The sequence below is a fragment of the Antedon mediterranea genome, chromosome 4 (assembly GCF_964355755.1).
Source record: "Antedon mediterranea chromosome 4, ecAntMedi1.1, whole genome shotgun sequence".
NCBI classification, from domain to species: domain Eukaryota; kingdom Metazoa; phylum Echinodermata; class Crinoidea; order Comatulida; family Antedonidae; genus Antedon; species Antedon mediterranea.
This window is the reverse complement of record NC_092673.1, coordinates 1,864,408-1,891,620: the sequence shown is the minus strand read 5'-3', so window position 1 is coordinate 1,891,620 and position 27,213 is coordinate 1,864,408. Positions and strand designations below refer to the sequence as shown.

Here is a 27,213-nt window from a genome sequence, read left to right as displayed (position 1 = left end):
TCCAGTTTGGATACCCATTTGTTCAAATTGTATGAAGATATAGCATTGAGAGCCTGCTTATATGCGCTATATAAGAACAGATTATTATTATTATTATTATATACGTATAGAGTAAAATGATGAATATATACTTATATGTATTTGCGAAAGAATAATACAAAAAAAAAGTTTTTTTAACGCATTAAACTCGAGTTTTACCATCTGACCAATCACATTGCTGCTTTTTAATTAGTCATATCAATAAACCAATGACATTCGTACATTTAGGAACCTTAATGAATATTCATTACGAATCTGAACTTATTACGCACTGTAGTTAGCGAAAGATCGTGTGTCTTTGGCGGTACAGTGTGGAGGCTGAGATCGAGTTTGTCTGCTGCTGCTGCAAATCAACAGAGCGCCTAGCCTCATGTAGCCTAGAGTGTAGGTAATAGAAACTATTTTTGTCGTTATATTCAGCAATTTATGTTGTTTATTGGGAATAAATGTGATCTCCCAACAGAGAGTACGGTTATAAGGGATTTTAATCCAGCTTAATATGTTATTGGGCTTGATAAATATTGACATTTCTTTCATCAATCAATAATAAACTTGTGTCTGTTTACATAGTTTTGTGTGCGCTGTACGTTCACTGTCCGGTCACGATTTTAAGCTAGGCCCTAGGCTAAGCCTCCTGAGGAGTAGGTTGATAAGCTGGGCTTAGGTGGTAGGCATTTCTTTCTTGTTGCTGATGATGGAAATTAATTACTGAAGCAACGGATTGGACATTACTCCGCTAAGCTTAGAAGACCTGACATATCTGTTAAAAATGGCAAGTATTACAAAACAGTCCAACTCGCCAAATGAAATTACATTTGAGAAAGTCCAGGAATATTTGGACAAAAATCCAAATGCTATGGCTGAAATATTCCAGTCTAAAGCTACATATGAGCATGTTAATTCCTGGCTTGCTTCCAAGAAAGATCAGTCAATGTTTCCTACAGGAGGTGTAGCATCAGATTCTCTGCCAGAAATGTCTGGAAGCAGGGGCACACTTCTTAAAAATTTCAGAAAGTCGTTTACTGGCATGAGTGGAAATGTTAGAAATTTACTTTCGCCGACCTGTATTGGTGGAAAACGTAAACTTAGCAACAAGAGTGCTCTTGCCAAACTTGATGAAAAAGAGTTGTTCATGGAATTAATCCGGGATATTGCAAATGAACTTGACTTGAACACACTGTGTCACAAAATTCTTATGAATGTTAGTATACTGACCAACGGAGATCGATGTAGTTTGTTTCTTGTTCGGGGACCAAAAGATCAGCGATTTTTAGTTTCAAAGCTATTTGATGTGACAGAGCATTCAACCGTGGAAGATTCCGTTCACACTGCTGAAGAAGAAATTAAGATACCATTTGGTCATGGAATTGCAGGACATGTAGCACAATCTAAAGAGACTGTCAATATAAAAGATGCATATGAGGTAAGTTCTATCAAATTTTATTTAATTGTATTTTGCCAATTAATTACTATATTTTTTGTTTGATTGCTTGAATGATTTACTGAATTTTACTGCAATAGCCTACCTTATCTCCTCTGGTATAATCCCCCCCCCCCTCCCCCTCACTAGAACACGAAAGTAGGCTGACTTTGGGGGTGGGACTATACTAGGGAAAACCCAGGTTTAGGAAAAGATGATTGGTAAGCATTTATTGTAAAAACTCATCTGAACTGGCTAGAGAGAGGCCTACATCCAGACCAAAAGTCAATACTAGGACTATACCGGGAGATATGCCTGTTTGTGGTGGGATTATACCCAAGGATATATGGTAATTGATATTGGTGACGTCATAAAAGCTTATATCTTTAGTTATTTAATTGTATCCTCAAATAGGCCTATGGGCCAAAATTGTTAATTTACATTTTGACAATATAAAGAGATTATTATAAATTCGTAATATTTGCCTTTTTAAATGCCATTAAAAATTTGTTTTAACCCACCAGCCATTGATTTTCTGTAGATAAAACATTCAATCAAAGTATAGATAATTATCAAGTCAACTCTGCAGAAATAAAAATATTATGAAGCGCTTTTTCAGATAATTCAAGGGAATACAATTACAGTCATTTTCTAATGTGCTAAAAAATGACTTAAAATTCTGTAATGTTCATAAACTATAGTGCTTTTTCCAAGTGGCAGAACTTGGAAAATGAATAATGGATTTTAATATCTAGAACACACCTTGGCTGTGTCAATAAACTCAAGCCAGATTATTATTATTATTAAAACTTGTATCCAAGTAAAAAGTTAGCCTTTTTTTAATTAACTAATAAAATGTTGAGTAGCTTTGATGTAGATGTGAACATTAATTGTGTAGATAAAAAAAGGTAAGACAACAATTAAGTGTTTGATCAAAGAATGCGATGTTCCATCATTAAACACAAATATCATGATTAAACTTGTTTAATTAGTGTGGTTTCTACTTAAGAAACAATCTGTTGTAATGCAATATAACCTGTTATTTATTTTGTGCATTTATTTATTTATTCATTCATTCATTTAATCCTTATTTCGGAATCTTTGATCCATAAAAGTAAAATTACAAACAAATTAATAGAAACATAATAATACTGTATTTAACATAGTTTGACTAGGCCTAGTTTGATTTGATTTGCCATGCTGTAAGTCAAAAAGGTAAATGTTTGCATCCATTTGTATTTTGCATACAGTACCTATGTCTTTAGATTTTATCTTATTGAAAACTAAGCTTGAACACTAACAGCATTGGAAGAAGAGCTCCAAGTAGTGTGTACAAGTTTAAACACTCATTTTATTTATTTTATTTTTCATCTAGGTTTTATGATTTATTATTATTATTATTACCGGTATTATTATTTATTTTGGTGTAAATTCAGAGGTTGTTCGTTGAACCGTAACACTTTAAAACGCACACATACCCTCACATTAAACAAAAATGTTATTTTGATATTTCAGGACCGAAGGTTCAATCGTGAAGTTGATAGAAAGACTGGTTATAAGACCCACAGTATACTGTGTATGCCAATCTGTAACCATGACGGCGAAGTGATTGGCGTCGCACAGGTTATGAATAAGATCACTGGTTCACATGAGTTTACTGCTAAAGACGAAGAGGTTAGATCCATTAAATACTGTCTTCACCTACAGAGACAAAGAATAATCATGAAACTATAATGAATGAATACAAGGCTGTTATTCACGTCTGACCATCAATTTGATCATTATTATCTAATGTGATTGGTTTAAATGACATTGAAAAATTTAAATTAAACCTTTCATGTGTTGTTATTAAATTTTAATTCTGATGAGACACAAATACGAGTAAGGACTTACTCGGTATTACCTTTACTGTATCCATTAAATGGAAATCCAATGAAACTGTTCCATGGGCAAGTTTATAGTTTAATTTGCATTGATTGAAAACAGCCTGAAGAATTTAATATTCATCACATTCAATAAAATTGAATGTGTTAGTTTCATTTGCTTCAAATATACTTCATTGTCATATTATAATATAAAATTTAAAAAAAAAAACTATAGACAATTCATAATTATTCAATATTCTAAAGTTCAAAATATTGAATCATAATGACTCACTCTTCACTCTGGACCCTCTGATTGTCGTATTAATCATTTTATTTTAAAATTTGTGACTTAAAAATAAATAAAGTTATAAAGCATCCTGGACAATTTTCAATCTTCAAACGTACACACAAATCAAACAATTTTCCAGCTATACACACTATTTGGCAAAAATGCTTCCATCCTCTAATATAACTGCCTAAAAGATGCGGCACGAAAAATAAGCTGCCTTATTTGTACGTCTCTTGCTCTTGAGTTTTGTCCCTAAAGGCCAACTCAGAGGGTGAGTGCCAGTCAGTCATCTCGTCGGGCCTCATTGTACGATGCTGTTTGAGTTGGCCTTTATATGAAGAATATTATGACAGTGACAGCCTCTAAAAATTAGCAATTAATTAGTTAAGTAAAGTTGATTGTGTGTATAGTGTATTTCTACTAGCGTCGGAAATCTCGGGCACCACCAGTCAAGAATGTCGCAGCTATGTAATTCTGACAGTTATTAGCAAGTTGTCTACTTTGATAAAGATAAAGTTTCATTTTATCTGTTTATACTTTTTAGGTATTCAAAAACTACCTTACCTTTTGTGGGATAGGCATTATAAATGCTCAACTCTTTGAAATCTCAATTAATGAATATAAAAGGAATCAGGTAAGATTAGTATTATAAACATTTTGTTATCATATTTTAAATTTTGCTTTGTGTAAATAACTTAATAAGTTAATAAATGAATAAATAAGAACAGAAAAAAAAACCAATCTTACTGAAAATGGTTGTATAATAGATACAGTAGAATTGAGGGGTGGGGGGAGGGGAAATATATCTTCAGTCCCCAAGCTTAGTGGGGTTCTATCAATCACAGAGTACGGTACTTGCTACGACAAATGACACACATAAAATACATGAAAAGTAGTAAATTACTAGTCTAGGTACCAATTAATGTTTCAAAACATAAGGACATTGTTGCTTTATTTAACTTGGGATTCCTATGGCAAAAGAATTACATATTTGGCTTATTCTACTAATACTAAAGACATTTACTTATCTAGGAGTTGATTGCCAAACAATATAAAATAGTTATTAATTTGATAATTTAGATGATGCTTCAACTTGCACGAGGAATTTTTGAAGAACAGATGGATCTTCAAAAAGTAGTGAACCAGATAATGGTAGAAGCTATGGAGTTGCTAAGGTGCGAACGATGTATGGTGTTTATACTACAGACACACCAATCGTCGGTGAGTTTATTTTAACAGTATTCCATTTCAGAAATCTACTTATCTTCTTTATTTGAGTATTGTTTGCACATCTTAAAAATGAATCAAATGTACGTCATAACATTGCACAATTGTGTAATATGGTTTTTAATAGAACTATGAAAAATCTCAATTATTTATTATACCGCACTTTCATTAATTTATAAGCACCACTATATGATGTTAATAAAGTAATGAGGAATTTAAAGGGAAGTCTTACAAGATTTATAAAACTTAAGACATTATATTTAAAATGATTTTTAAGAAGCTGAGCAGACATACTTAAAGGGTAAAGGTAAGTAGTTGTGACAACAGGCTTAAGTACCTACTATTGTATTGAGTACCTGAGGGAGATCTCAGACGGTAGTCTGTCTAAGAAGTATGCAAACTAACATATTATATGAACTAGTTTAATATACAAACAGTTCTGTATTCATAAAGATGCTTCTGTTCCATTCATTACTGACCAAATGCCTCACCATACTGTATCTGGGGCTGCCAAGAGGTTTTTCAAATTGTATATCAGTGAAAAATTTCATTTTAAATTTTGTTTAGCAATATTGCTAATCAAACTGATTTTTTGAGTCCAGAAACATAGTTTTTTATTTTATGCTACACAATGTTTAGCAATAAGGTTGTTTTGTATAGCTTTTTGCTCTGCTACACTGGTGAAATTATTCCCTGTATATTATCATAAAATTACAATAAATCCAAAGGCAAATTACTGATAAAATGACAATGCTGTATGTATCTGTGATTTGATATCAATGGCGATACAAAAAAAAATAAGAAAAAAAAACATTTTTTTACACTAGTCATTCATAAGGGAAAGTGAGAGACGAAGACAGTGACTGTCCTGTCTGGGTGGACAACTATAAATCATATTTTATTGTTTATTATCAATTATCTCAATAATAATCAAGATTCTCTCTTGTCAGCCCTGCACATTTATTATAACACTCTTTGCATCACTTAGTGCCTTTTTTTTCAATATTTTTTTCTTTATATGTTCGCATAAAACACTTTTTCTGTATATATCACAACAAAAATCATTTCATTAATTCGTCTGCACTTCATGCATGCATTATGTACTAGGGACTTCACAGTCTTTTTGAGACGTCTGTAGGAATCAGACAGCAGAAACCAATTTTATCTCAAGAGGTAGGTTTACCTAACTTTGTTGTTTTATTTGTCTTGTTAGATTATTTTTTTAGTCTAAAGAGCAATATAAACATTGATTCTCTTGGTTCCCACTCGAACGCAAAGCAAAGACGTAATAAGTCCAACGCAGGTGAACAGACCAATCACAAGCAACAATTTATATGATTACTGCGTTATGATTGGTCAAATGACTTGCGTTACGATGATGTGCTTGCCTTGCGTCCCAGTGGAAACCAAGCTTTACTAATATATAAACCCATTATGCTCCCGTAATTCTAACATTCCAGTATTACTTTTGTTAAATCTTAATTAATTAAATTCTTAGTGTTAACATTTATTATTGTTTTTCTAATCTATTAATTTCTCTACTAATACATTATTATTGAAAATAATTATTTTTCTTTCTTATTTTTTTCATTGTTCTTTGTGTAGCTCTTTAAAGATGTATTGTCCACTAAAAATGGCATTTATTATACAAAAAAAAAAGAAATGATTCATCTTTAATCGTTATTAACTTCAATACTCAGTTAATTGCTTGTTTGTTTCTTGATATTTTCAGTATACACTGTTCTATCACCCTAGTTGCCTATTCTACATTATTGTTATTGCATTTTTAGTGAATGTTTACAAGTTGTTCCATTCAATGAAATTATTTGTTTTATAACACACCTTGTACAGGGATATTCTAAAGTAAACTTGCATCCAATTAATTTTCTGTTACTAGTATTACTTGAATCAATGTTTAAAGCTATGGCCATTATGAAAAGCAGCGCTCAAATTGTGGATGCATAGTAGAGTTATAGATGATTGAGTGCACGCTAGGTTCGTATTCCAAAATGTAAAAAAAAATTTAAACATGCAATAGTACCATTTAATAGTACCATTGAATATCACTTTTACCCTTTAGTAGAACTAATACTGAACGGCATGTGATACAAAAATAACCAATCAGATAGCAAGGATACTCTCAGTTGTGTTATAATTATTGTTACGGCATCTTGTATTTTTTTAAATTGGTATTGAAACTGAATGAATGTTCCATTTGAGCAGAAATTGACATATCCTTTTCTGTTACTGTCCTGCATGTGTGTCAATCGTAAGTTAATGTCTCAATTTTAGGACTAAGCCTTTGCATAATCTCCAGGTAGAACCACAAACGTGGGCTGGTGATTGCGTGCATGTCATGAAAATCTGTTTTGTTCAAACAAAAATGTTCCGGTAATCCTACTTAATGCTGCATAACTTTTGAAATTGGCCAAAAAAAAATTTTTTATTTACGGAAAGGAAAGTTGTATTGTGTTAATGTTCTTTTTATATCTTCACTACCGTGGTAATATTGTTTTTATTATATAAAATAAACTACAACAAAATAGAAAATTAGTTGAGTTGAACTCTAAGAACATTACAAATTGATTAATATTATGTAAAAGTCAAGTATTGACGTCAATTGTGGATGAATTTTTTATTTTCTCGGCAATTTAAACTATACTACATACTGTGCTAAGTAGTGAGTGATTTGAAAATGTCCATATACCTCATTTATTACTGCCTTAGTTACAGCACGTACACCAAATGGTTAATTTTGAAAATTAATTCACTTTAAAGAGGCAGTGGCAGATTGCCTCTTGATTTATATACTACTTATAAAACAAATTAAAACTGTATAGATAGACCATTATTGTATTTGTCCAGGTTTTCCCAGGCACCATTAAACCTGTTTTTTACAGTCAACTATCAGAAAACCGAAACATGCCTATATATGTCAGGTTTTTTCCCACAATAGTCAGAAATAATTCTAGTTCCCACAATCATTCATTATGATTTTTTGAGAAGTTAACATTAATTTTATTTAAAAAAATGTTAAATCTACAGTACTTTAGATTATGATTATTAATCAAAATACACCACCACTACAAATTGTACTTAATATTTTGTAATGCCTGTTAATTTATACAGAAGGTCACATTGATCACACTGGGATACCCCTGTTTAGGTGACACCCTATTAAGGAGACAATGAAATGAGTGAGGAGAAATATGTTTTTAAAACACTAGAGACAATTGACCGTAGTGGTAATACCAGTGCTATCATAACAAGGATATATTGTCCCGGCCCTTCTCAATGTTGGGTGGTTGTTTATCAACAACATCATGATTAGTATGCGGATATGTCTTTACTAAAGAATGTTAATGAATGTACTGTACTTGTATCATGTTTACCATACTAATTTATTCTTCCTATGTTTATCAAGACACACCTACGTTAAACGTACTATGTACTGCTTTGTTTGATAACACTAAATTGATGCTGCTATTGTTATACTCTAGTTAGCTATTCTTCATAGGCACATTGAAATGAATTATAACCTGTATATAAATATATAAATATATTTAAATTTCACTGTTTTAGAGTAGATTTAGATCATTTCAAGGTAGTATTCTAATGCAGTTACTGCAGTAACTACTTGTTTTTCCTGCAATAATAATAAATTTGAATCTGGTTTATTAATCAAGATTAATTAAATTATGTAATAGTGAAATGGAATGAGAGAATGTGAAAATGGATTGTCCGTCTTTTTAACTATTCAAAAGGGAGGGGAGGAGGAATAATACATTTTTTCAAAAAACCGTGAATAAACTCCGTAGACATCAAATTCAATTCAAAATCAACATAAATAAATTCAACATTGGAGAGATTCCATTTCACATCAATCAATTTTTTACTGCAAGTTTTGCAATAAAAAAAGATTAAATACTGCCCTATATGTTGGATGATAAATACAATTAAATAGATAAATGTTCGGCCAAGGGTACTGTAACATTCTGACCGTGAACCACATTGATACCTTTCATATTGCGTCTTCTGACCGTGAACCACATTGGTACCTTTCATATTGCGTCTTGGTGTGTCATCAGTGCGTTTCCGGTGTGTGTCCCTGTTCCTCAACTCCGGAGTTGTTTTTTTTTTTATTTCACACCAAACAAAATGCTGATGTATGAAAACTCTGGAGTTTTGCTTGGCGATGTGAAAGAGGTTTTAGCCTATCATCCTCATCTGCTCATGCTTTTTAGATACAGATAAAATGATATATTTATCATTCTTGTCATTGAAATGTCTTTTTTCTTCTTAAACAGGAAGTGAGTTTCTTCAAGGCGTTTGATTTGTGCTATGAATCAAAAAATGAGATTACAACCTTAAGGTACAGTAAACGCAATGTCAATTTATGAAATAATGATAATCTAATTCTGAATTTGAGTAATTTAATCATTTTTGAAATGTTTGACGTATTGAATGTAAATGTAATCTGTATCATAGTTAAAATTGACTGAGCAAAGTATGTTTACTTTAATTATCGTGCTACAATATTTGACTATCATCATCGGGGAAGGTTTGATTAATATTGACTGTTGCCTAGATACATACACACCTGATATCTTATCTCACTCGCTTGATACACTGCTCTGTGGTCATATACTGTAATTGTTTTAAACTCACGTAATCTTCATCTCACCTGGTTAATCCATCAATTTGTATTCATTTCCTGACCTTTTTAAAATTAAAAGATTTTTTTTCTGTCAAATTGTGATGTTGTACAATTGCAATCTGTTAATACCAGTCGATTACATGCTAGTGATCACAAAATTCTTTTAAAAAATAGTATTTGTATAAATTTTAAATAAGAGAAAAATTTAGTTTATTTTTTTTAAACAAAAAAAGTATAGTAAAGCCAAAACTGAATTTTATTTTTAGTTTATGAGATGTTCTGTCCTACGCTGAAGTAATTGTAATGTTCAGTAATAATAATAATAATAAAGTTCATTCTTATATAGCGCATATAAGCAAGCTCTCAATGCGCTACACATTATTACCCCAAGCATTTTTGGATCAAACACGTATGGAACATACTCCCATAATGCAGCTAGTAATCAACGCAAAGTTGTGTCTTGATCTAACCAGTACCCATTTTATATACCTGGGAGAGGCAAATGTAAGTAATGTATCTTGCCTAAGGATACAAGCAATGCGGCGAGAGTTGGATTAAAACCACAATCTCACGATCAGTAATCCAACATCCAACACACTGCACCACACGCCCTCACGCAATTCACACTCGGTTAAACAATTATCAGAATTTGTATTATCAAAGGGGATTTACTTTCTAAAGACATTGTAATGAAAAAATATGATTTTAATGTTTATAATTATTTATGATATGATTAAAATTATAATGCTATGTTTTGTGTCCAAAGCCCTGAGCAAGTAAAAGATTCAGTCCATAGTCAAATGGCTAGACATGTGGCTACCAATCAACAAGTAAGTATCCAATAGCTAGATAACTATAGCATGTCAACGGCATGTTTATATTAACACACTATTTATTTATTTACACACACATACTCAGCATGTCTATATACATGTTGTACAGTATGAAATTAGAGAGTTGTGAAATTTTACAATTCCCTGATGACATTAACAAGATTTTGTAATGAGAATATAAAAGTAAGACATTTTTACTAATTAAATTTGGAATAAATACATTTTTTATAAAGTTTTTGTGCCCAAATATGGTAGTGATATGACCAAATATGGTAGTGATATGACCAAATATGGTAGTGATATGACATCATCCTGTCCATGAGCACATCACATTTTGTTGTCACATTAAGTTTGATAGTGTAGACAGAGCTTGATAGAATAGTCTGAAAGTGCAATACGCAAACATAAATAAAAATGTTTTCGATATTATTTTTAAATAGACGTTGAACATTTGTGATTTCCAAGCTCAGACAGAATTTAAAGGAGGATGTCCAGTAAACAAAGAATTCATAATCAAAACAGCTCTTTGCATGCCCATATACAACAGTGAAGGTGTTGTAATAGGCATAGCGCAACTTCTGAACAAGGAGAATGGGAGCATGTTTAGTGAACAAGATGAAACTACATTTGAGGTAAACATTATTCTTGGTGTATTCTCATCTACAAATGCTTTACTTATTTATTCAATTTCTGCCATATACAAACAATACAAAGAAAAAGACAAAACAAATATAAAAAGCAAGGAAAGACCAAACAGGTGCTAAACACCTGCTCGTTGGTCAACGCAGAACAGAACAAAGAAATAAACCCCCAAAAAATACATTCTACAATAAAAGCATCTACAAGAAAGCAACTACACACATTTCAAAATTATTTTTAAAATAAGGATATTTATATAGGAAATGTACTACAGTATTATTTGTTATAGTTTGTTATCAAAAGAAAGTCGCAATATGTGATATTTATTAGACAATATATTACTGTAGCAGGTCTAGCAACAAATAACATCCTGCAGTATCGAGTCTTCTAACAGCAATCTTCATCCCATGTGGGATACTGTAGTATAGTGTATTGAGACAGTTAGGCTAAAATAATATTTATGAGTTATATGCTATGGTAGTATAAGAGTGAGTGAGTGGCCGAGCGGTTAAGACAGTGGAACCGTAATTACGTAGCATAACCTCGGCAGGGGTTCGAGGCTCACTCACTCCATGGTTCTGGTGGTAGAACGAGTCCTCTCGGATAAGGACTATAAACTGTAGGTCCAGTGTACACATCTAGCTCATGTGCACTTTAAAGAACCTAGTACATCTTTCGAGACGAGTAGGGGGTTACCCAGTATAAATATAAATTTCAATTCAATTCAGTTCCCAGTTGCCCTCAGCAGACACAACACTGTAGGATGCTTATTGTCACAAGACATGATACTGTACAAGATTCGGTTATATTAATTAAACTCTCTTGAATTGTCAAAAATACCCAAAAAATTTGTTTTAGTTTTACTAGTATAGTTTTTTGTAGATACTACAACATGATTGTACTGTATTATAAACTTGGATTCCAATCAAGTATTGTAATGAGTTATAATATTCAGGATAATTATAATTGCCATGGCCATAGTTTATTACCTACCATTACCATTAAAATGACCACTGAGTATTTCTGTGATCATTATCCACAAGAATTCCTATGTTTCATATCAACGTAATGAATTATTAATAATTGTCATGGTCATATTGTGTACAAGGCTTTTAATGACCAATGTATAATAACTGACCATTATCCACAAGAATTCCTATGTTTCATATCAACGTAATGAATTATTAATAATTGTCATGGTCATATTGTGTACAAGGCTTTTAATGACCAATGTATAATAACTGACCATTATCCACAAACCTTCTATACATTTTATATGATGTATGACTTAATGTGTAAGCAATGATCTTTGGAATGATGTTATAAAAATGTATTGAGTTATTAATTATAATAGTTAGTGTTATCTTTATTATACAAGCATGACCAATGAATAATAATTGATCCCCGTCCGCAAATTTTGTCACCTTCCCTCGTGTCCCTTGTGTTACATTTAAACAAAGACCGTCACTAAATGTCACCCTCATTACATGTTGCTTATGTCATATTTAAACAAGGACATTTCTAAATGTCACCTTCGTTACATGTCTAAATTTAAACATACTAAATATCAAATTTATTAAAACTAGTTTTGTCTGCAGTAAAGTAGTATGAAATTTAACACTCTATTTAATTTAATTTTATTCTGTTGGTTTGCTATGCCAAACTGGTAGTATGAGTATAAGTTTAAGAGTTTTGTTTGCCAGAGTTTTTGTAGTTGAAAAGATTGCGTATTAATTGTTGCTAGGATCACCTGACCTACATTTTTCAAAGGAATAGAATTTTTGTTTGAATATTGCTCATTTGTTATAGAGTGTTATTAGCAGTTTATCTCAGTTCAGTTACATTAGTACCCATTAAAGCTCTATAAAACTTTATGTAAAAAAAAATTTGATTTGCCCATATGATGATGATGTCATATCAGTACCATATATGAGCATAGCACTTCCATATTTAGGCACATAACACTTTTGATTTAGAAATTTATAAGGACTTTAGTTTTCTTCTTGTTCGAGACCTGTTTATCCTTAATGTCTGGTAGTTCTTTTGAGGCAGACATATTTTCAAAAATAATGATACAATATATTAACTTTTAGTTTTAATTTAGTTAATTTTAGTTAAATACAATATTTATTAAGCTCTGTCTGACTTATCAAACTAGTGTTTTTGGTTTTCAAGTTTGACCAATCACTTTATTCACATGAATCATACTATGCCTATAAAGTCAATGTTTTGAAAAATTGTTTGAAAAAAATGTGATGTGCCCAAATACGGTAGTGATATGCTCAAATATGGTAGTGATATGACATCATCATGTCCATATATGGGCATGACATTTTGTTGTCACATAAAGTTTGATAGTGTAGCTTTAGTGACACTATGAAACTTTCATGAAAATGGGGTAGCTATTTATAATACACATGAAAACACATAATGACATTTTATGCAAAAAGCAATCAAAGCTAGTAAGTTTTATTGCGCTCTTGAAAGATATCTATTAAGATAATTTGGCATTTGAGAGTGATTATTTTAAACAGGCACAGCTGTATTTTAATGTAGCTTTTTCGTTATTACCGAGTGCTGTAATGGCTTTATACTATCTTAAATTCTAAGTAATAACTTACTACTCAACATAAATACTTGTTTGCGTTATTATAAATATATGGTGTTATGTTCTCTTTCAATTTTGATGTTTTTTTTTGTGTTAGTTTGGTTGTTTGCCAATTCTTTAATTGCATTCAGATTTATATAATATTTTGTATTCTGATCAAGTAGTGTAATGTTCCATAATTATGGTTAAATATTATAGATGATCAATCATATTTTTTAATAAATAAGCTGCTACTAGTTCTAGTTGTAAAGCTCTGTCTACACTGTCACACTAGTTTGACAAAAAAGGAGTGATGTGCCCAAATATGGTAGTGATATGCCCAAATAGGGTAGTGATATGACATCATCATGTCCATATATAGGCATTTCTTCTTTTTTTCACATAAAGTTTAGACAGAGCTTTACATTACATAACCTTTTTGATAACCACTACTTTCATATCTGTTGTATATTATTTTATTTATTTAATTTTGATTGTTAGACATTTGCTATATTTTGTGGTCTTGGAATACACAACACTCAGATGTACGAGAAAGCGACATTGCTGATGGCCAAACAAAAGGTTGCCATTGAGGTGCTCTCATACCATGCATCTGCACAACCCGATGAAATCAACAGATTACAGGTTTGTCAGGTTTTAAGTTTCAAACTCATACTTCATACACAGAAATACATACTTTTGAAGCATCTTCTCTTGTCACGAGGACCTCAAGAGTCAAGTTAAAGATATATTGTCTTTTTGTTGAATATGCCATTTTAATGTCACAAAATAATTATTTACTTTGATCAAAAATTTGATTTGCAAAAAAATTTCCTGAAAAAACTGTAATTTAAAGAACAAATTGTCTGTCAGTGTCAGACAATGTTTTTTTGTTCACATTTAACTGTTTATTTTGTTTTTTGTAGAAGCCATTACTTTTTTTTTCTACGGAACTATTTACAACTGCAAAATGGCTTTTATAGTACATTTTTCATGTTTTTGGGGCAAAACACATCTTTAAATTCTAAGCATTATATTTGATATTATTATATTTAGAAGAAAATGGCAAATTTGTATTTTGTGATCATCACAAAAGAAAGAGAATACAGCTTCTTTTGTGATGATCACCAAATACAACTTTGCCATTTTCTTCTGAACATAATATTTATCAAATATGGATATTTCATTTCCTGATACAGTATGTCTCGTTTTAAACCTTTTTTAATAAGCGTTGGAATAAGCACACAACTGAGAGAGAAATCATTTCTATACACGTTCATTTATTCATCCATGCATAAAATGATTTTTGGTTTCGCTTAACCACCACACGATTGTAAAGTCAATTATTGAAGAAATTTAATTTTAAATTTGTAATACCTTAAATAAAAATGTTAATAATGTAGTTGTATAACTGAGTTTGGTTTTAATTATTTTCGTTGCATCTCCAGCTCATTCCTGACCTCATTCTATTGATTTTAGACAGTATTAATTACTTAAAGAATCATACTAAAGCTGATTGCTTTCTACTTTATTTCCATATCGATTGTCAATTAACGTGAAGCACCTCGAGTAACGTCGTTGTCGTCGTTATATTTCTGATTGCGATATGATTAAGGGTGAATTGTTGGCTTCAACTCACCGTTGAATTCAATCAATCATACCACACAAACCTATCATTAGGAAATCGCTATTGATTTTATGATGAAGGATGGCAAACATTGGGAGAAAGCTTTTAAGCAATGTGAAATAGATATATTGTCACCCTGAAAATTGTGTTTGTTGAATATGCCATTTTATGGTCACATAATAGTTTTTCATTTTGAGCAAAAATTTGGATCAGAAATAAAATTTATTTACAGGAAAAACTGAAATTTAAAGCAAAAAATAGTAAAATTGACTGAAAGTCAATGGGTGTTTGGATGAATTTAACCATTTATTTTGTCTTTTTTCAATGTAAGGGATTAACTTTTTTTAAACTGTGAAATGGCCTATTCAAAGTCCTTTTTTAAAAATTAATCTTCATTTTTCATGTTTTTAGGGGACAATTTTATGGACAAAATCCTGGATCCGCCACTAAAAAAAAATAACTTATTAACAAAATAATGAGAGAATTCATGATTCAACGTTTCAATTTTAATTTTTTTTTAAATTACCATCATAATCAGGAATAACTTGTGTGTTTTAGAGTGCTGTACCAAATACATGCCAGGATCTACATCTATATTCCTTTGAATTTGATGATCTACAGCTAACAGAGGAGGAGACATTACAAGCGACTTTGAGTATGATGATGGAGTTTGATTTCCTTGGCAAATTTCACATTCCAAAAGAAGTAAGTTTATTTTATATTGCATTTGATTTCACAGTGACGTGCTAATTATAGACTGTCTCAGTCACCTGAATAGAGACGTCCCAAAGGATGGGTTCTTTCTTCTTTCTTTAAAAAAATAAATAATGAATTATGTTTTACTTTATCTTAATTATTATTTTCATACTTAAAAGACTAAACTAGCTTTATACATTGACTGCCAGCCAGCTATGTTGTTATTTAAGTATGACCAGGTTATTTATATTTGAAATTCTTTTGCTTGTTGCCTTAGGTGATGTGTAGCTGGCTATTAAGTGTACGCAAGAACTACAGGGCTGTTCTCTACCATAATTGGAGGCATGCCTTCAATGTTGCTCAAACTATGTTCTGTATGCTGAAGGTAATAATACTCTCTATAGTGTGTTATTATTACTGTATATGTAATAATACTCCCTGATGTGTTTACATTTATGATCTTATATACCCATCAATTCCTAACAATTTCAATCAATATCCATCAATATCCATCAATATATATTTTTATCGCTTGGTTATGTTAATGAGCCTTTTAGTGAAATTAAATTATAATAAAAATATAGGATAGATATATAAGATAGTTAATAACATATATCATAATATAGAGATTTCTTTATATTAATACCGTACATAGCTGATTATAGTCTCTGGGGTCTGGTATGAAATTTGGGGATAAATGGGCAGTGAGATTAATATACTTAAATTGCATTAACAATGGAATTATCCATTAACTCTTTTGTCTGAATTTAGCCTAAATTAGGGGGATTAGGTGAATTATATTTGAGCATGGTATTTTGATTTGTAAATACACATTAATAATAATAAAGATTTATTATGCAAACATCTGATCACGTAATGAGGTATTTAAAGATTAATTTATTGATATCACTCGATCCTATTTTTAGTTATGATGTACTGTTTATTTCTACTTCTAATATTTTAAGTTATTATTATTATTATTATTATTATTATTATTATTATTATTATTATTATTAAAAAATGATATGAAATATTGTTTTAATGTGTGTTTAAAAAAAAATAATTGTATAATTTCACACCTTAGACCAGAACTGACAGGTCTATTTGTGTACACTGCTTAAGAAATATGGAGTTATAAAGATAGTATCACTTTTTGTTTTTCAGACAGGTGACATGGAACATGTGTTCTCTGATATAGAGCATATGGTGCTGATAGTTGCTTGTTTGTGTCATGATCTGGATCACAGGGGTACCAACAACACATTCCAACAAAAGTATGTAGTAGTGTTGATTTAGGCAGGTTTATGTCACATGCTAAAGATTATTTTTGCTTCTTTTTTTGTCCTTTTGTCAATTGTAATCATATGTGTATATATAAGAAGAAGGTTCTATTTAATATTTCATTCTTAAAGATGTATTTTCTCTCAAATCTGAAAGAAATGAAAAAAAATACCGATTTCACTTTCACAAAAACAGAATGAAAGTTAAATATAATCAAAAACCAGTTTATTAGTAAACATGCATGTTTCTGGGTCTAATGCTGTATCATTAAAATGAAGAAAATAATCAAGTTTGGTCCTATCATTTATTGACAACCAGCAGTATTACAGAAGAAACAGTATGCCTATGCTAGATAACAAAATACAGAGAGAAAATAATCAAGTTTGGTCCTATCATTTATTGACAACCAGAAGTATTACATAAGAAACAGTTAGGCCTATGCTAGATAACAAAATACAGAGAGAAAATAATCAAGTTTGGTCCTATCATTTATTGACAACCAGAAGTATTACATAAGAAACAGTAGGCCTATGCTAGATAACAAAATACAGAGAGAAAATAATCAAGTTTGGTCCTATCATTTATTGAAAACCAGCAGTATTACAGAAGAAACAGTATGCCTATGCTAGATAACAAAATACAGAGAGAAAATAATCATCACATATTCAAATTAAATTACTGAGAAGTCATCAAAACATGATAATACCATAATTTATCTTATTAAAGTCTTGATGTGACGTGACTTTTGTAGTGTCATTTATATTTTGGCTGTAGTGGCCTAAATGACTAGAATTACTTAATTATATTTGACCGAAGGACACATTTAAGTAATATTGTTAAGACTAATTGACCAACTGCAATTCTTCCACTGTGTACAAAATGCAAATTGTGCCTTTTTAATCCATTTACTTTTAGAATGTCAACATTAAACTCTATACCTTGCCGTCAGCAATTAGCAGGCACTCATTTCAAATGTGTTTTTCATTTTACATAATGGATTTCAGATTATTAAGGTAGTGCTAGGTATACTTGAAGCATCTAATATGCATGACATTGAGTTCAACACACTTTGATGTCGGAAGGTCGCAGGATTTTACTTTTCAATCTACAGTAGTAAATAGCTTTATTAAAACTGCAAAATGTCCATTACAAGTCTGATTTATTATTTTTCATTTTTCATTGTTTTAGAGGATAATACATCTTTAAAAAACTTATACCTATGTTGCACTGCTATTGATTTATGCAAATTGATAGAATTGTAGTAGCTCCAGATTAAAAATTTTTATTGTGTCTATTATAAAAAAATAAAAAGGATTTGTTGTTTGTTTGTTACAGGACAGCATCACCTCTTGCTCTCCTGTACACAACCTCAGTAATGGAGCATCATCACTTTGATCATTGCATTATGATATTAAATAGTGAAGTAGGTTCAGAATTGATATATTTATTATATTGCTGTCTTCTTTTGGTATATTATATTATTATTAATATTATTGAGAACATTAAGCCGTTATTGACGGTTCAGATTCAGCAACTTATGTGCTTCATACTGTATACTGTATATATATTTTTTTCCTCCCCTTCCCCCCCCCCCACCCCCTCATTTTACTTATTTATATATTAGCCTGTAACCCAAAGTGGATCCCTTATCAGGTGCTTTCCTCCTTTATCCTTCCTTATCCTGTTAAATTTACTGCCCATGTAAATTATAGACATTATTTTGAAAAAAAAACATTATTTTTAAAGAAAACATTATTTTCTAGAATAACAACATTTTCCAGTCATTGTCCGCAGAAGATTATCAGTCTGTGTTGAAGATGTTAGAATCAGCGATTCTAGCGACAGATCTTGCTCTTTATTTCAAGTAAGTTTGAATTTATACTGTAGTAGGTCTTTGAAATAATTCTAAGTGGTTAATAAAGATAATGGATCTGTCAATGTAACAACACATTGTCGGCCTTTAAGTGCATAAATGGAACTTCAGGCCAAGTATATTCACATAAAACTGACCATACGGTTTATAATACGCAAGAACTTAAAATGGCTATTCACACACTAAGTCATGAGGTCTACTTCAGAGCATTGGCGTTATTAATTGATCGGCATTGAGATAATAATAGATTGGCTAGAGAGCAATTATGCCAACAGGGCTAGGGCTCTTAAATATGGCCTCTGTATATCTGTTCAAAAATATTATGTAGTATAAAAACAGTAACTTAAAATATTTAAAAAATACAAAATATATTTTTGTTATAGCATAGTTTTTATGAAATTAATATATGAATAATTTCTTGTGGAAAGTCTTACATCTTTGTATATGAGAATACGTAGTCTAGTGGTGCACGATTTCCGTAGGGGACGTGATTTTAAAACCGGTGTATCCGATTAGCCGATTGTTTCAGCCACGTTCGATAGATTCTATTTCCATGGTGAATTACTTTTTGAACTAAGAACAAGTTAACTTTCTAGGCAATCTGTTAATAACTAATATTTTCTATTTCAGAACAGCTATTTCCATGTTGATTAAATGAACTTTAACCCCTTTCACATTAAACAACATGCAACTTCGAAAGAGCATGCGTTATTTAAAATATGTTTGTGGTGCCTTATATTGTATGTTGTATTAATATGTACAGGAAACGTAACAACTTTTTTGAAATGGTGGAATGTGGCAACCCTGACTGGACAAATGACGATAATCGTGACCTTTTACGCGCTATGATGATGACAGCATGTGACGTATCTGCAATAACTAAGCCATGGGAAGTACAGCAACGTGTTGCTGAAATGGTTGCTAGTGAGTTCTTTGAACAAGGTGATATGGAAAGAGACCAGTTAAACCAACAACCAATTGTAAGTTTGTACTGGGTTAAACCAGTTAAACCAACAACCAATTGTAAGTTTGTACTGGGTAAAACCAGTTAAACCAACAACCAATTGTAAGTTTGTACTGGGTACCAGTTAAACCAACAACCAATTGTAAGTTTGTACTGGGTTAAACCAGTTAAACCAACAACCAATTTTGTACTGGGTTAAACCAGTTAAACCAACAACCAATTGTAAGTTTGTACTGGCTTAAACCAGTTAAACCAACAACCAATTGTAAGTTTGTACTGGGTTAAACCAGTTAAACCAACAACCAATTGTAAGTGTTGTACTGGGTTAAACCAACAACCAATTGTAAGTGTTGTACTGGGTTAAACCAACAACAAATTGTAAGTGTTGTACTGGGGTAAACCAACAACAAATTGTAAGTTTGTACTGGGTTAAACAAACAACAAATTGTAAGTTTGTACTGGGTTAAACCAAAAACCAATTGTAAGTTTGTACTGGGTTAAACCAACAACCAATTGTAAGTTTGTACTGGGTTAAACCAACAACCAATTGTAAGTTTGTACTGGGTTAAACACACAGCCAATTGTAAGTTTGTACTGGGTTAAACCAGTTAAACCAACAACCAATTGTAAGTTTGTACTGGGTTAAACCAACAACCAATTGTAAGTTTGTACTGGGTTAAACAAACAACCAATTGTAAGTTTGTACTGGGTTAAACCAACAACCAATTGTAAGTTTGTACTGGGTTAAACCAACAACCAATTGTACGTTTGTACTGGGTTATACCAGTTAAACCAACAACCAATTGTAAGTTTGTACTGGGTTAAACCAACAACCAATTGTAAGTTTGTACTGGGTTAAACCAACAACCAATTGTAAGTTTGTACTGGGTTAAACCAACAACCAATTGTAAGTTTGTACTGTGTTAAACCAACAACCAATTGTAAGTTTGTACTGGGTTAAACCAACAACCAATTGTAAGTTTGTACTGGGTTAAACCAACAACCAATTGTAAGTTTGTACTGGGTTAAACCAACAACCAATTGTAAGTTTGTACTGGGTTAAACCAACAACCAATTGTAAGTTTGTACTGGGTTATACCAGGTAAACTAACAACCATAATAAAAGTGGTTCCACTGTCTTCAGCCACTCACTCAATTACTAAGTAAGTTTATACTTGGTTACTGACGTCGTCTACAAACATTTTGTTATGATAATCTTCACAAACTCAAACAACGTCTGGAAGCATTTTTGCTTTTTATAAATTACTATTTTCTTTTAGGCCATGATGGACAGAGAAAAGAAAGACGACCTTCCCAAGATGCAGGTTGGATTCATTGATGCTATCTGTATGCCTGTTTACAAGGTAATATGTTATTGTATTTATACCAAATATGGTGGTTATATGCCCAAATATGGTAGTGATATGCCCAAATATGGTAGTGATGTGCCCAAATATGGTAGTGATACGATACATCATGTCGATGGGCACATCACATATTTTTGTCACATAAAGTTTGATAATGCAGACAGAGCTTTAGTTATTGTATTTATACCAAGTAAATTTGATTGGGAAAGTGACCAAGACCAAATTATAATTTCAACATATATAAATTTGCATCTAGTAACTAAAATATTTGTTTTTCCTTTTAAGATTTAGATCCAGATTTGTCTTAAACATTTGATACTAAACTAAAAATTGAATTCTGCTGAAATAAAAATTAAATTATAACAAATCGGAAATTGATAATAATTTGAATTGTTTTAGAATATACTCTACTTTGTTTTTCTTTCCAACCTTATTTCATATACAGTATATTAATTTAAAAAACTAATTCTCAAAGCTTATTTTTAGAATATATTTAATGAGATATTTCGTATAATACTATAGCCGAAGGCCAGATCATGTACTTAGTGATTATTAAACATCCGTCGTGTTGTAGCTTAGCCCTCGACGAGCAGAATATATTTATGATTTCTCTTTAGAAATATTCATGTGATTGTTATATTCAAATTCTGTAGACATTTTCAGAGATTTGGCCAGGACTAAAGCCAATGTATGACGGTGTCATGAACAACCGCAAAAACTGGCAAGCTATTAGTGACGGTTAGCCAAAATAAAATCATTAAAGTATCTTTACTGTTCTTTATGCTTGAGATTTTTCCTTTTTATATATTTGTTAATCTCTAACTCTCCAGTTCCAGGAATTTTGCTTTTAACAATGTTTTTTAAAAAATTTGTTAATACGTTTCAAAGTTTTGCAACTAACAATATTTTTAAATGTACTTTATTAATCACAATTTTGATGTTTACAGATTTCTATATACAGTGTATTTAAATAATTTGTTAGTGTGGTAATTATATCTTGCCCAACCTGTAATGTACTACATATACTCTCAGTGTGTTTGAGAATGCTTAGACCAGAGGAAATATAAATAAATATATACAAGTTCTTGTCGGAATCTCTAGTGAAAATGTTGGTGTAGAGTTTTGGTAAACTTTTATCTAACAATATTAGCATGATTTTATGATGATAATGTTAAAATTATATAAAATGCTTTTTTTGTTTATTTTATAATGTTTTTATAAACTTGCATGATATTTAAATACTATCTATACTTGTTGTTTACTAACCCCTTTTTTTGTGTTGGATTGTGTTGTTTCTTAACATTAGACATTTGCTAAAATGAAGAGTCCATTGAAGACTATGTTTGATGGGCTGCAAAATAATCGCCAGCGTTGGCAAGACTTGCATGAAAGTCTTAAAGTACAAACTGATGAAACTGTGGAGGGTAAGGCTTGAAAAGGTAGTTGTCTGTGATGTAGTTTACGTTATGTACAAATACCACGCCCAGTGTTTGCCTTATGTGATGTAGTTAATATTTTGTGTTATTTTATGTGTTGCCATATTTGACCAAGTACTGTATTCTTGAATACATTCCCATCCATAGGTTCTTTTTCAGATTGATTGATCCTAAATCCATAGCAAAGGGTTTGAATAATCCCCTTTTTTGTCCACATGCTCTTTCTACCTGAGAGACCAGCAGCAAATGTGATAATAAATTAGGCCTAAGTAGCCTAGCCTAGCTTATAAGACTGTTTTGCACCCTTTGTTGAAAAATTAACCCCCTTTAAAATTCTGGCTATGGGCTTGGATCCAACTATTCTGGCTACAGGCTTGGATCAAACCATTCTGGCTACAGGCTTGGATCCAACCATTCTGGCTACAAGCTTGGATCAAACCATTTTGGCTACAGGCTTGATCCAACAATTCTGGCGACAGAACCCAAAGCAGGCTGTCCCGGCGTCAATCAGAGCTAAGACATCATATTCCTGCAAGTCAATGAACTGAAAAAGAACATTCTAGACTCAAGACAAAATTATCAGGCCACCATTTTACTAGGTCAAATTATAAGGTGTACTTGATTTCTTCTTCTTCCGACATTACGCTTTCCACAATTTGTTTCCATTTTTGTCTGTTTATGGCAGGATGGTTTGTTATTGTGTTAGTGTCTACTTGATTACTGTCTGTTGACATTTTCTTTACTTCTCATACTTTACAGACTAATATCCTGTTAAACCACATTTCACATGAATCTGAACAAACAATTGTGTAAGTTCTATTAACAAAAACAATTGCACGATTTGGAGGTTAATTTTTTTTAAATATCATTGTTAAACATTTATTATTAACTGTACTAAAACATCATTTACAATTTGCTTTATTGCTAAAAGGGATAATATTTATACAGGTATTGGTAAGCTATTGCATCAAAAATTACAAAATCTGTTAAAACAGGATTAGTAGTTAAAAGTAATGATCATTGCTTAAGCAAGAAATGCATATATAACGCCTTTTAATAATAATCACATCATACTTGTTTATTCATTTTTTTAAACTTTTATTGATCACAATAAAGCAATTAGAATATGGTTTTGTAACTCTGTTTTCACTGTACCATAATATTCAATGACTGAAAACAAACTTTTAAAACCTATACAAACAAAAAATAGCACTTTAGTCTATCATTTGATTCAACTTTTACTTATTGATCGCAAAAAATAGCAATGGGAATAATTTGATTAATTGCAACTGACCGTTCATTTTAACATAATAATGTTCATTCATACAATTTCTAACATACATCATCAGAGTTGTACTCAAACCATGGCTGTAATCACCACTCTTGATCTATCCCATTGATTAAATATCATTAGCATTTACAACAACCAAGCCATGAGTTGATCAGAACATGGCTATGGCCCGGCAAATGGACTCTCTTGAAAATTACAAAAGCTGAAGTATCATTTTATTTAACATTGCACCGACATTTAATTTCATGTTTATTCTTTATCATGGTTGATAAATATATAGCGTGGACTAAAATGTTCAGTTTACTTAATGTCACAGATACCAAGACTATAGTTATTAATGCTGAATATCTAGATATCCAAATAGCTCAGCTAGGCTTTGCAAACCATTAGTACAACGCAAGCACACATAAATGATTTGACCAATCACAAGTGATGGATTTTAACTATTAGTTATTATTAACTGTCCCATGTTATTATTAGTCGCGTGCAACACGACTCTACTGCTCACTTTGCGGTCGGAAGGGTTGGTTGGTTGGTCAGTAAACACTCAAATTTTAGCATGCGACTGCAGCTATATATATACAACTCTCCTGCATTGTACATACTTGCATTTCGTCTCTAGTGAGAACCACGCTTTACTATCGTCATTGGACATTGTAGAAAAACAAATTATCAAGAACATAATGCGTTTCTTCAATTAAAATAAATTCTCATAAAGTTACACACACTTGTCATTAAAGTCACATCTTTATCTACTACATAAAATGAATATAAAAAGTTTCTTTGATTTCCTACTGGGTTCCTACAATATGTACATTATTAAACACTACTAATTAATGTTTTTCTTTTGTACTGATAGGAACAAAAGAGGAAGATGTAGCTCAAAGTTCTCAGAATAACCAGGATGAAGATATAGCTGAGGACATGCCACAATCTACTAAGCAAACTGACATAGCAAGTAAAAAAGAGAGCAATGTTACCATGCACAGTGGAAGAAGCGGGCATGGTAAAGTGAGCATGAGCAGTCAGTGTAAAGAAGCTTTAGCTCAGAAAAATCGCAGTAAAATGTGTTCCATTGTATAGCTGAAGCCATCCAATTGTGGTCACTAACTCAAAAAGTGTTCTATTGTATAGCTGAAGCCATTTAAATGTGGTCACTAACTCAGAAAAATCGCAGTAAAATGTGTTCTATTACATCGCTGAAGCCATTAAATTGTGGTAATGGCCAAAAATATATTGTATAATGAAATCCATTCAATTGTGGTCACTAACTAAACAATGCAGTAGAAGGCATCTTTAAGTTATTTATTACTAAATGTATAAAATTGTAGTTATAGTCTAATAGCTGTTTTTGTAAGTTGATGTATTATTTAAATAACCATGTATGGTTTTATGCATATAGTGTATTATATTACCTATTTGACTACACTCTTAGTATATGGTGTAAATCAGTCTTTTGTTTTCAAGAATATTAAACTGCTCTTATCTTTTATTGTGTAGTAAATCGTAACATTGGACATTCAAATTACATAATTGTTTAAAATTGTATATATCTGTAGAATATATTTAATTGTGTTTGTGCTTTCTGATATAAACTTTACATACAGTATATAGGAACTGTGTAACTGATTTAAAGATATATTCTCTAAACTAATATTATTTATTGATTTTAATTATATATAATAGATCCTTGCTGATATTTTATCTTACACCTTTATCTACCAAGTACAGTATATATATTAATATATGAGTATTTAGTATGTATTGTGACGATGTAGCTGTTTGTTTAATGATTTTATGCAGAGTTCAAATCCTAGTCAAAGTGTAAAATTAATTAAAATTAGCTTTTATACGTCACCTAGAAAACTTTACCAAATGTTTGTTTGTTTGCTTGAACTTGCAGACTAAAGTTGAACTAGTAAACTTTTGCTAAATTGTTTTCTGCAGTTTGTCTACACTAGAAAACTTTGGAAAACTTATCTAAAGCTCTGTCTACACTATCAAACTAGATTGACAAAAAAAGTGTGATGTGCCCAAATATGGTAGTGATATGCTTAAATATGTCATATGACATCATCATGTCCATATATGGGCACATCACATTTTGTTGTTACATAAAGTTTGAAAGTGTAGACAGAGCTTTAGATTAAACTAAAATATATAGTCTTTATTTACCTGATAAAGATTATTAATTTGAATATATTTGATTTGTTGAATAAGAATTTCTTGCGCTTACAAACTATATTATGGGTGTGAATAGTTATAATAAGAAGCACAGGGTTTTTGACGCACGTATCTTAAAAATGTTAAATCAAAATGCATCTTTAAAACATTTTCTCAATTTTAAAGTAATATAAAATAAGATATTTTACTACAATAATTTTCAATTTGAAAAAGTGATTTTATAATCTTTGTATTCATTTTTCAAAACTTAAAATGTTATAACTTTGCATGTATACAGAGATGCCATTTTAGTATTGTTCGATTGGTTGATAAATGATATGAACGTGCAATTGTATATGTATGTATATTTATAGGTGCTAATATGAGTTGATCGGTGGCAATGTGTTGAGTTGAATTTAGTATTGTTTTAATACAGCTACTGTATTTTGGATTGTTTCAGAAAAAATGATATTAAATTTGATAATTCAAGAATTCACTTACTGTCTTTTAGTTTAAATTAAATTTGTTTTATCCTAAAAGTGTGCATCATGGTCCCTTTTTGGGTTGTGTGTGTGGGGCGTATTGATACATATATATTTTTTTTTGGTCATTTTTTTTTTCTTAGAAAAAAATACATAGAAAAGAAAGAAAATTGTCATTTCCAGTGTAATGAGCAAATTAAATAACTAAACACTGTTTTATTAAAAAAAATTTTTTTTCAATATTCAATTCAATTCAATTCATTTATTTTCCAGAAGACATAATTATTATAATACAATCAAAAATACAAACACAAAAAAAAACTGATACCAGTCTGGCGGATTGTAGAAAAGTGACAAAGTCACTATGTGAGTCTCCTTCTGGTGCAGACAAAAACAACAAGTTAACAGCAAATGACATTAAATAAGGCAAGGAAAAACTTAGAGGAACCAAAAAGGCATAAATCAGTCACTTCAATA

At 31.1% G+C, this 27,213-nt stretch overlaps 1 protein-coding gene across 7 annotated transcripts; it reads left to right on the top strand.

The window, feature by feature from the left end:
- The first annotated feature begins 137 nt into the window (after nucleotides 1-137).
- LOC140046165 (cGMP-specific 3',5'-cyclic phosphodiesterase-like) lies at nucleotides 138-26,927 on the top strand. Of its 7 annotated transcripts, none has more exons than XR_011844742.1 (19): nucleotides 138-1,462; nucleotides 2,975-3,133; nucleotides 4,158-4,247; nucleotides 4,694-4,834; nucleotides 5,948-6,013; nucleotides 9,148-9,212; nucleotides 10,264-10,327; nucleotides 10,771-10,962; nucleotides 14,058-14,201; nucleotides 15,742-15,888; nucleotides 16,157-16,264; nucleotides 17,044-17,153; nucleotides 18,496-18,583; nucleotides 18,924-19,024; nucleotides 19,797-20,013; nucleotides 21,278-21,361; nucleotides 22,018-22,102; nucleotides 22,671-22,788; nucleotides 24,951-24,968. XR_011844742.1 is itself a non-coding variant. In XM_072090707.1 (19 exons), exons 2-19 carry the CDS (start codon nucleotides 809-811, stop codon nucleotides 25,172-25,174), a joined length of 2,772 nt encoding a protein of 923 aa, XP_071946808.1. In that variant the 5' UTR covers nucleotides 138-427; nucleotides 610-808; the 3' UTR covers nucleotides 25,175-26,927. The 7 variants fall into 7 exon arrangements, 6 of the variants coding, with proteins under 6 accessions (XP_071946808.1, XP_071946813.1, XP_071946812.1 ...); XM_072090707.1 differs by lacking the exon at nucleotides 22,018-22,102 and having other exon boundaries at nucleotides 138-427; nucleotides 610-1,462; nucleotides 24,951-26,927; XM_072090712.1 differs by lacking the exon at nucleotides 22,671-22,788 and adding an exon at nucleotides 23,560-23,609 and having other exon boundaries at nucleotides 24,951-25,027.
- Nucleotides 26,928-27,213: the final 286 nt, after the last annotated feature.

What these genes read in the sequence shown, in the direction of transcription:
- LOC140046165 (XM_072090707.1), top strand. Translation starts at nt 809, where the DNA reads ATGGCAAGTATTACAAAACAGTCCAACTCGCCAAATGAAATTACATTT. An exon ending in AATTTCACATTCCAAAAGAA is followed by an intron (nt 15,889 to 16,156) that starts GTAAGTTTATTT and finishes TTGTTGCCTTAG; the next exon opens with GTGATGTGTAGCTGGCTATT. An exon ending in TTATGATATTAAATAGTGAA is followed by an intron (nt 18,584 to 18,923) that starts GTAGGTTCAGAA and finishes ATTATTTTCTAG; the next exon opens with AATAACAACATTTTCCAGTC.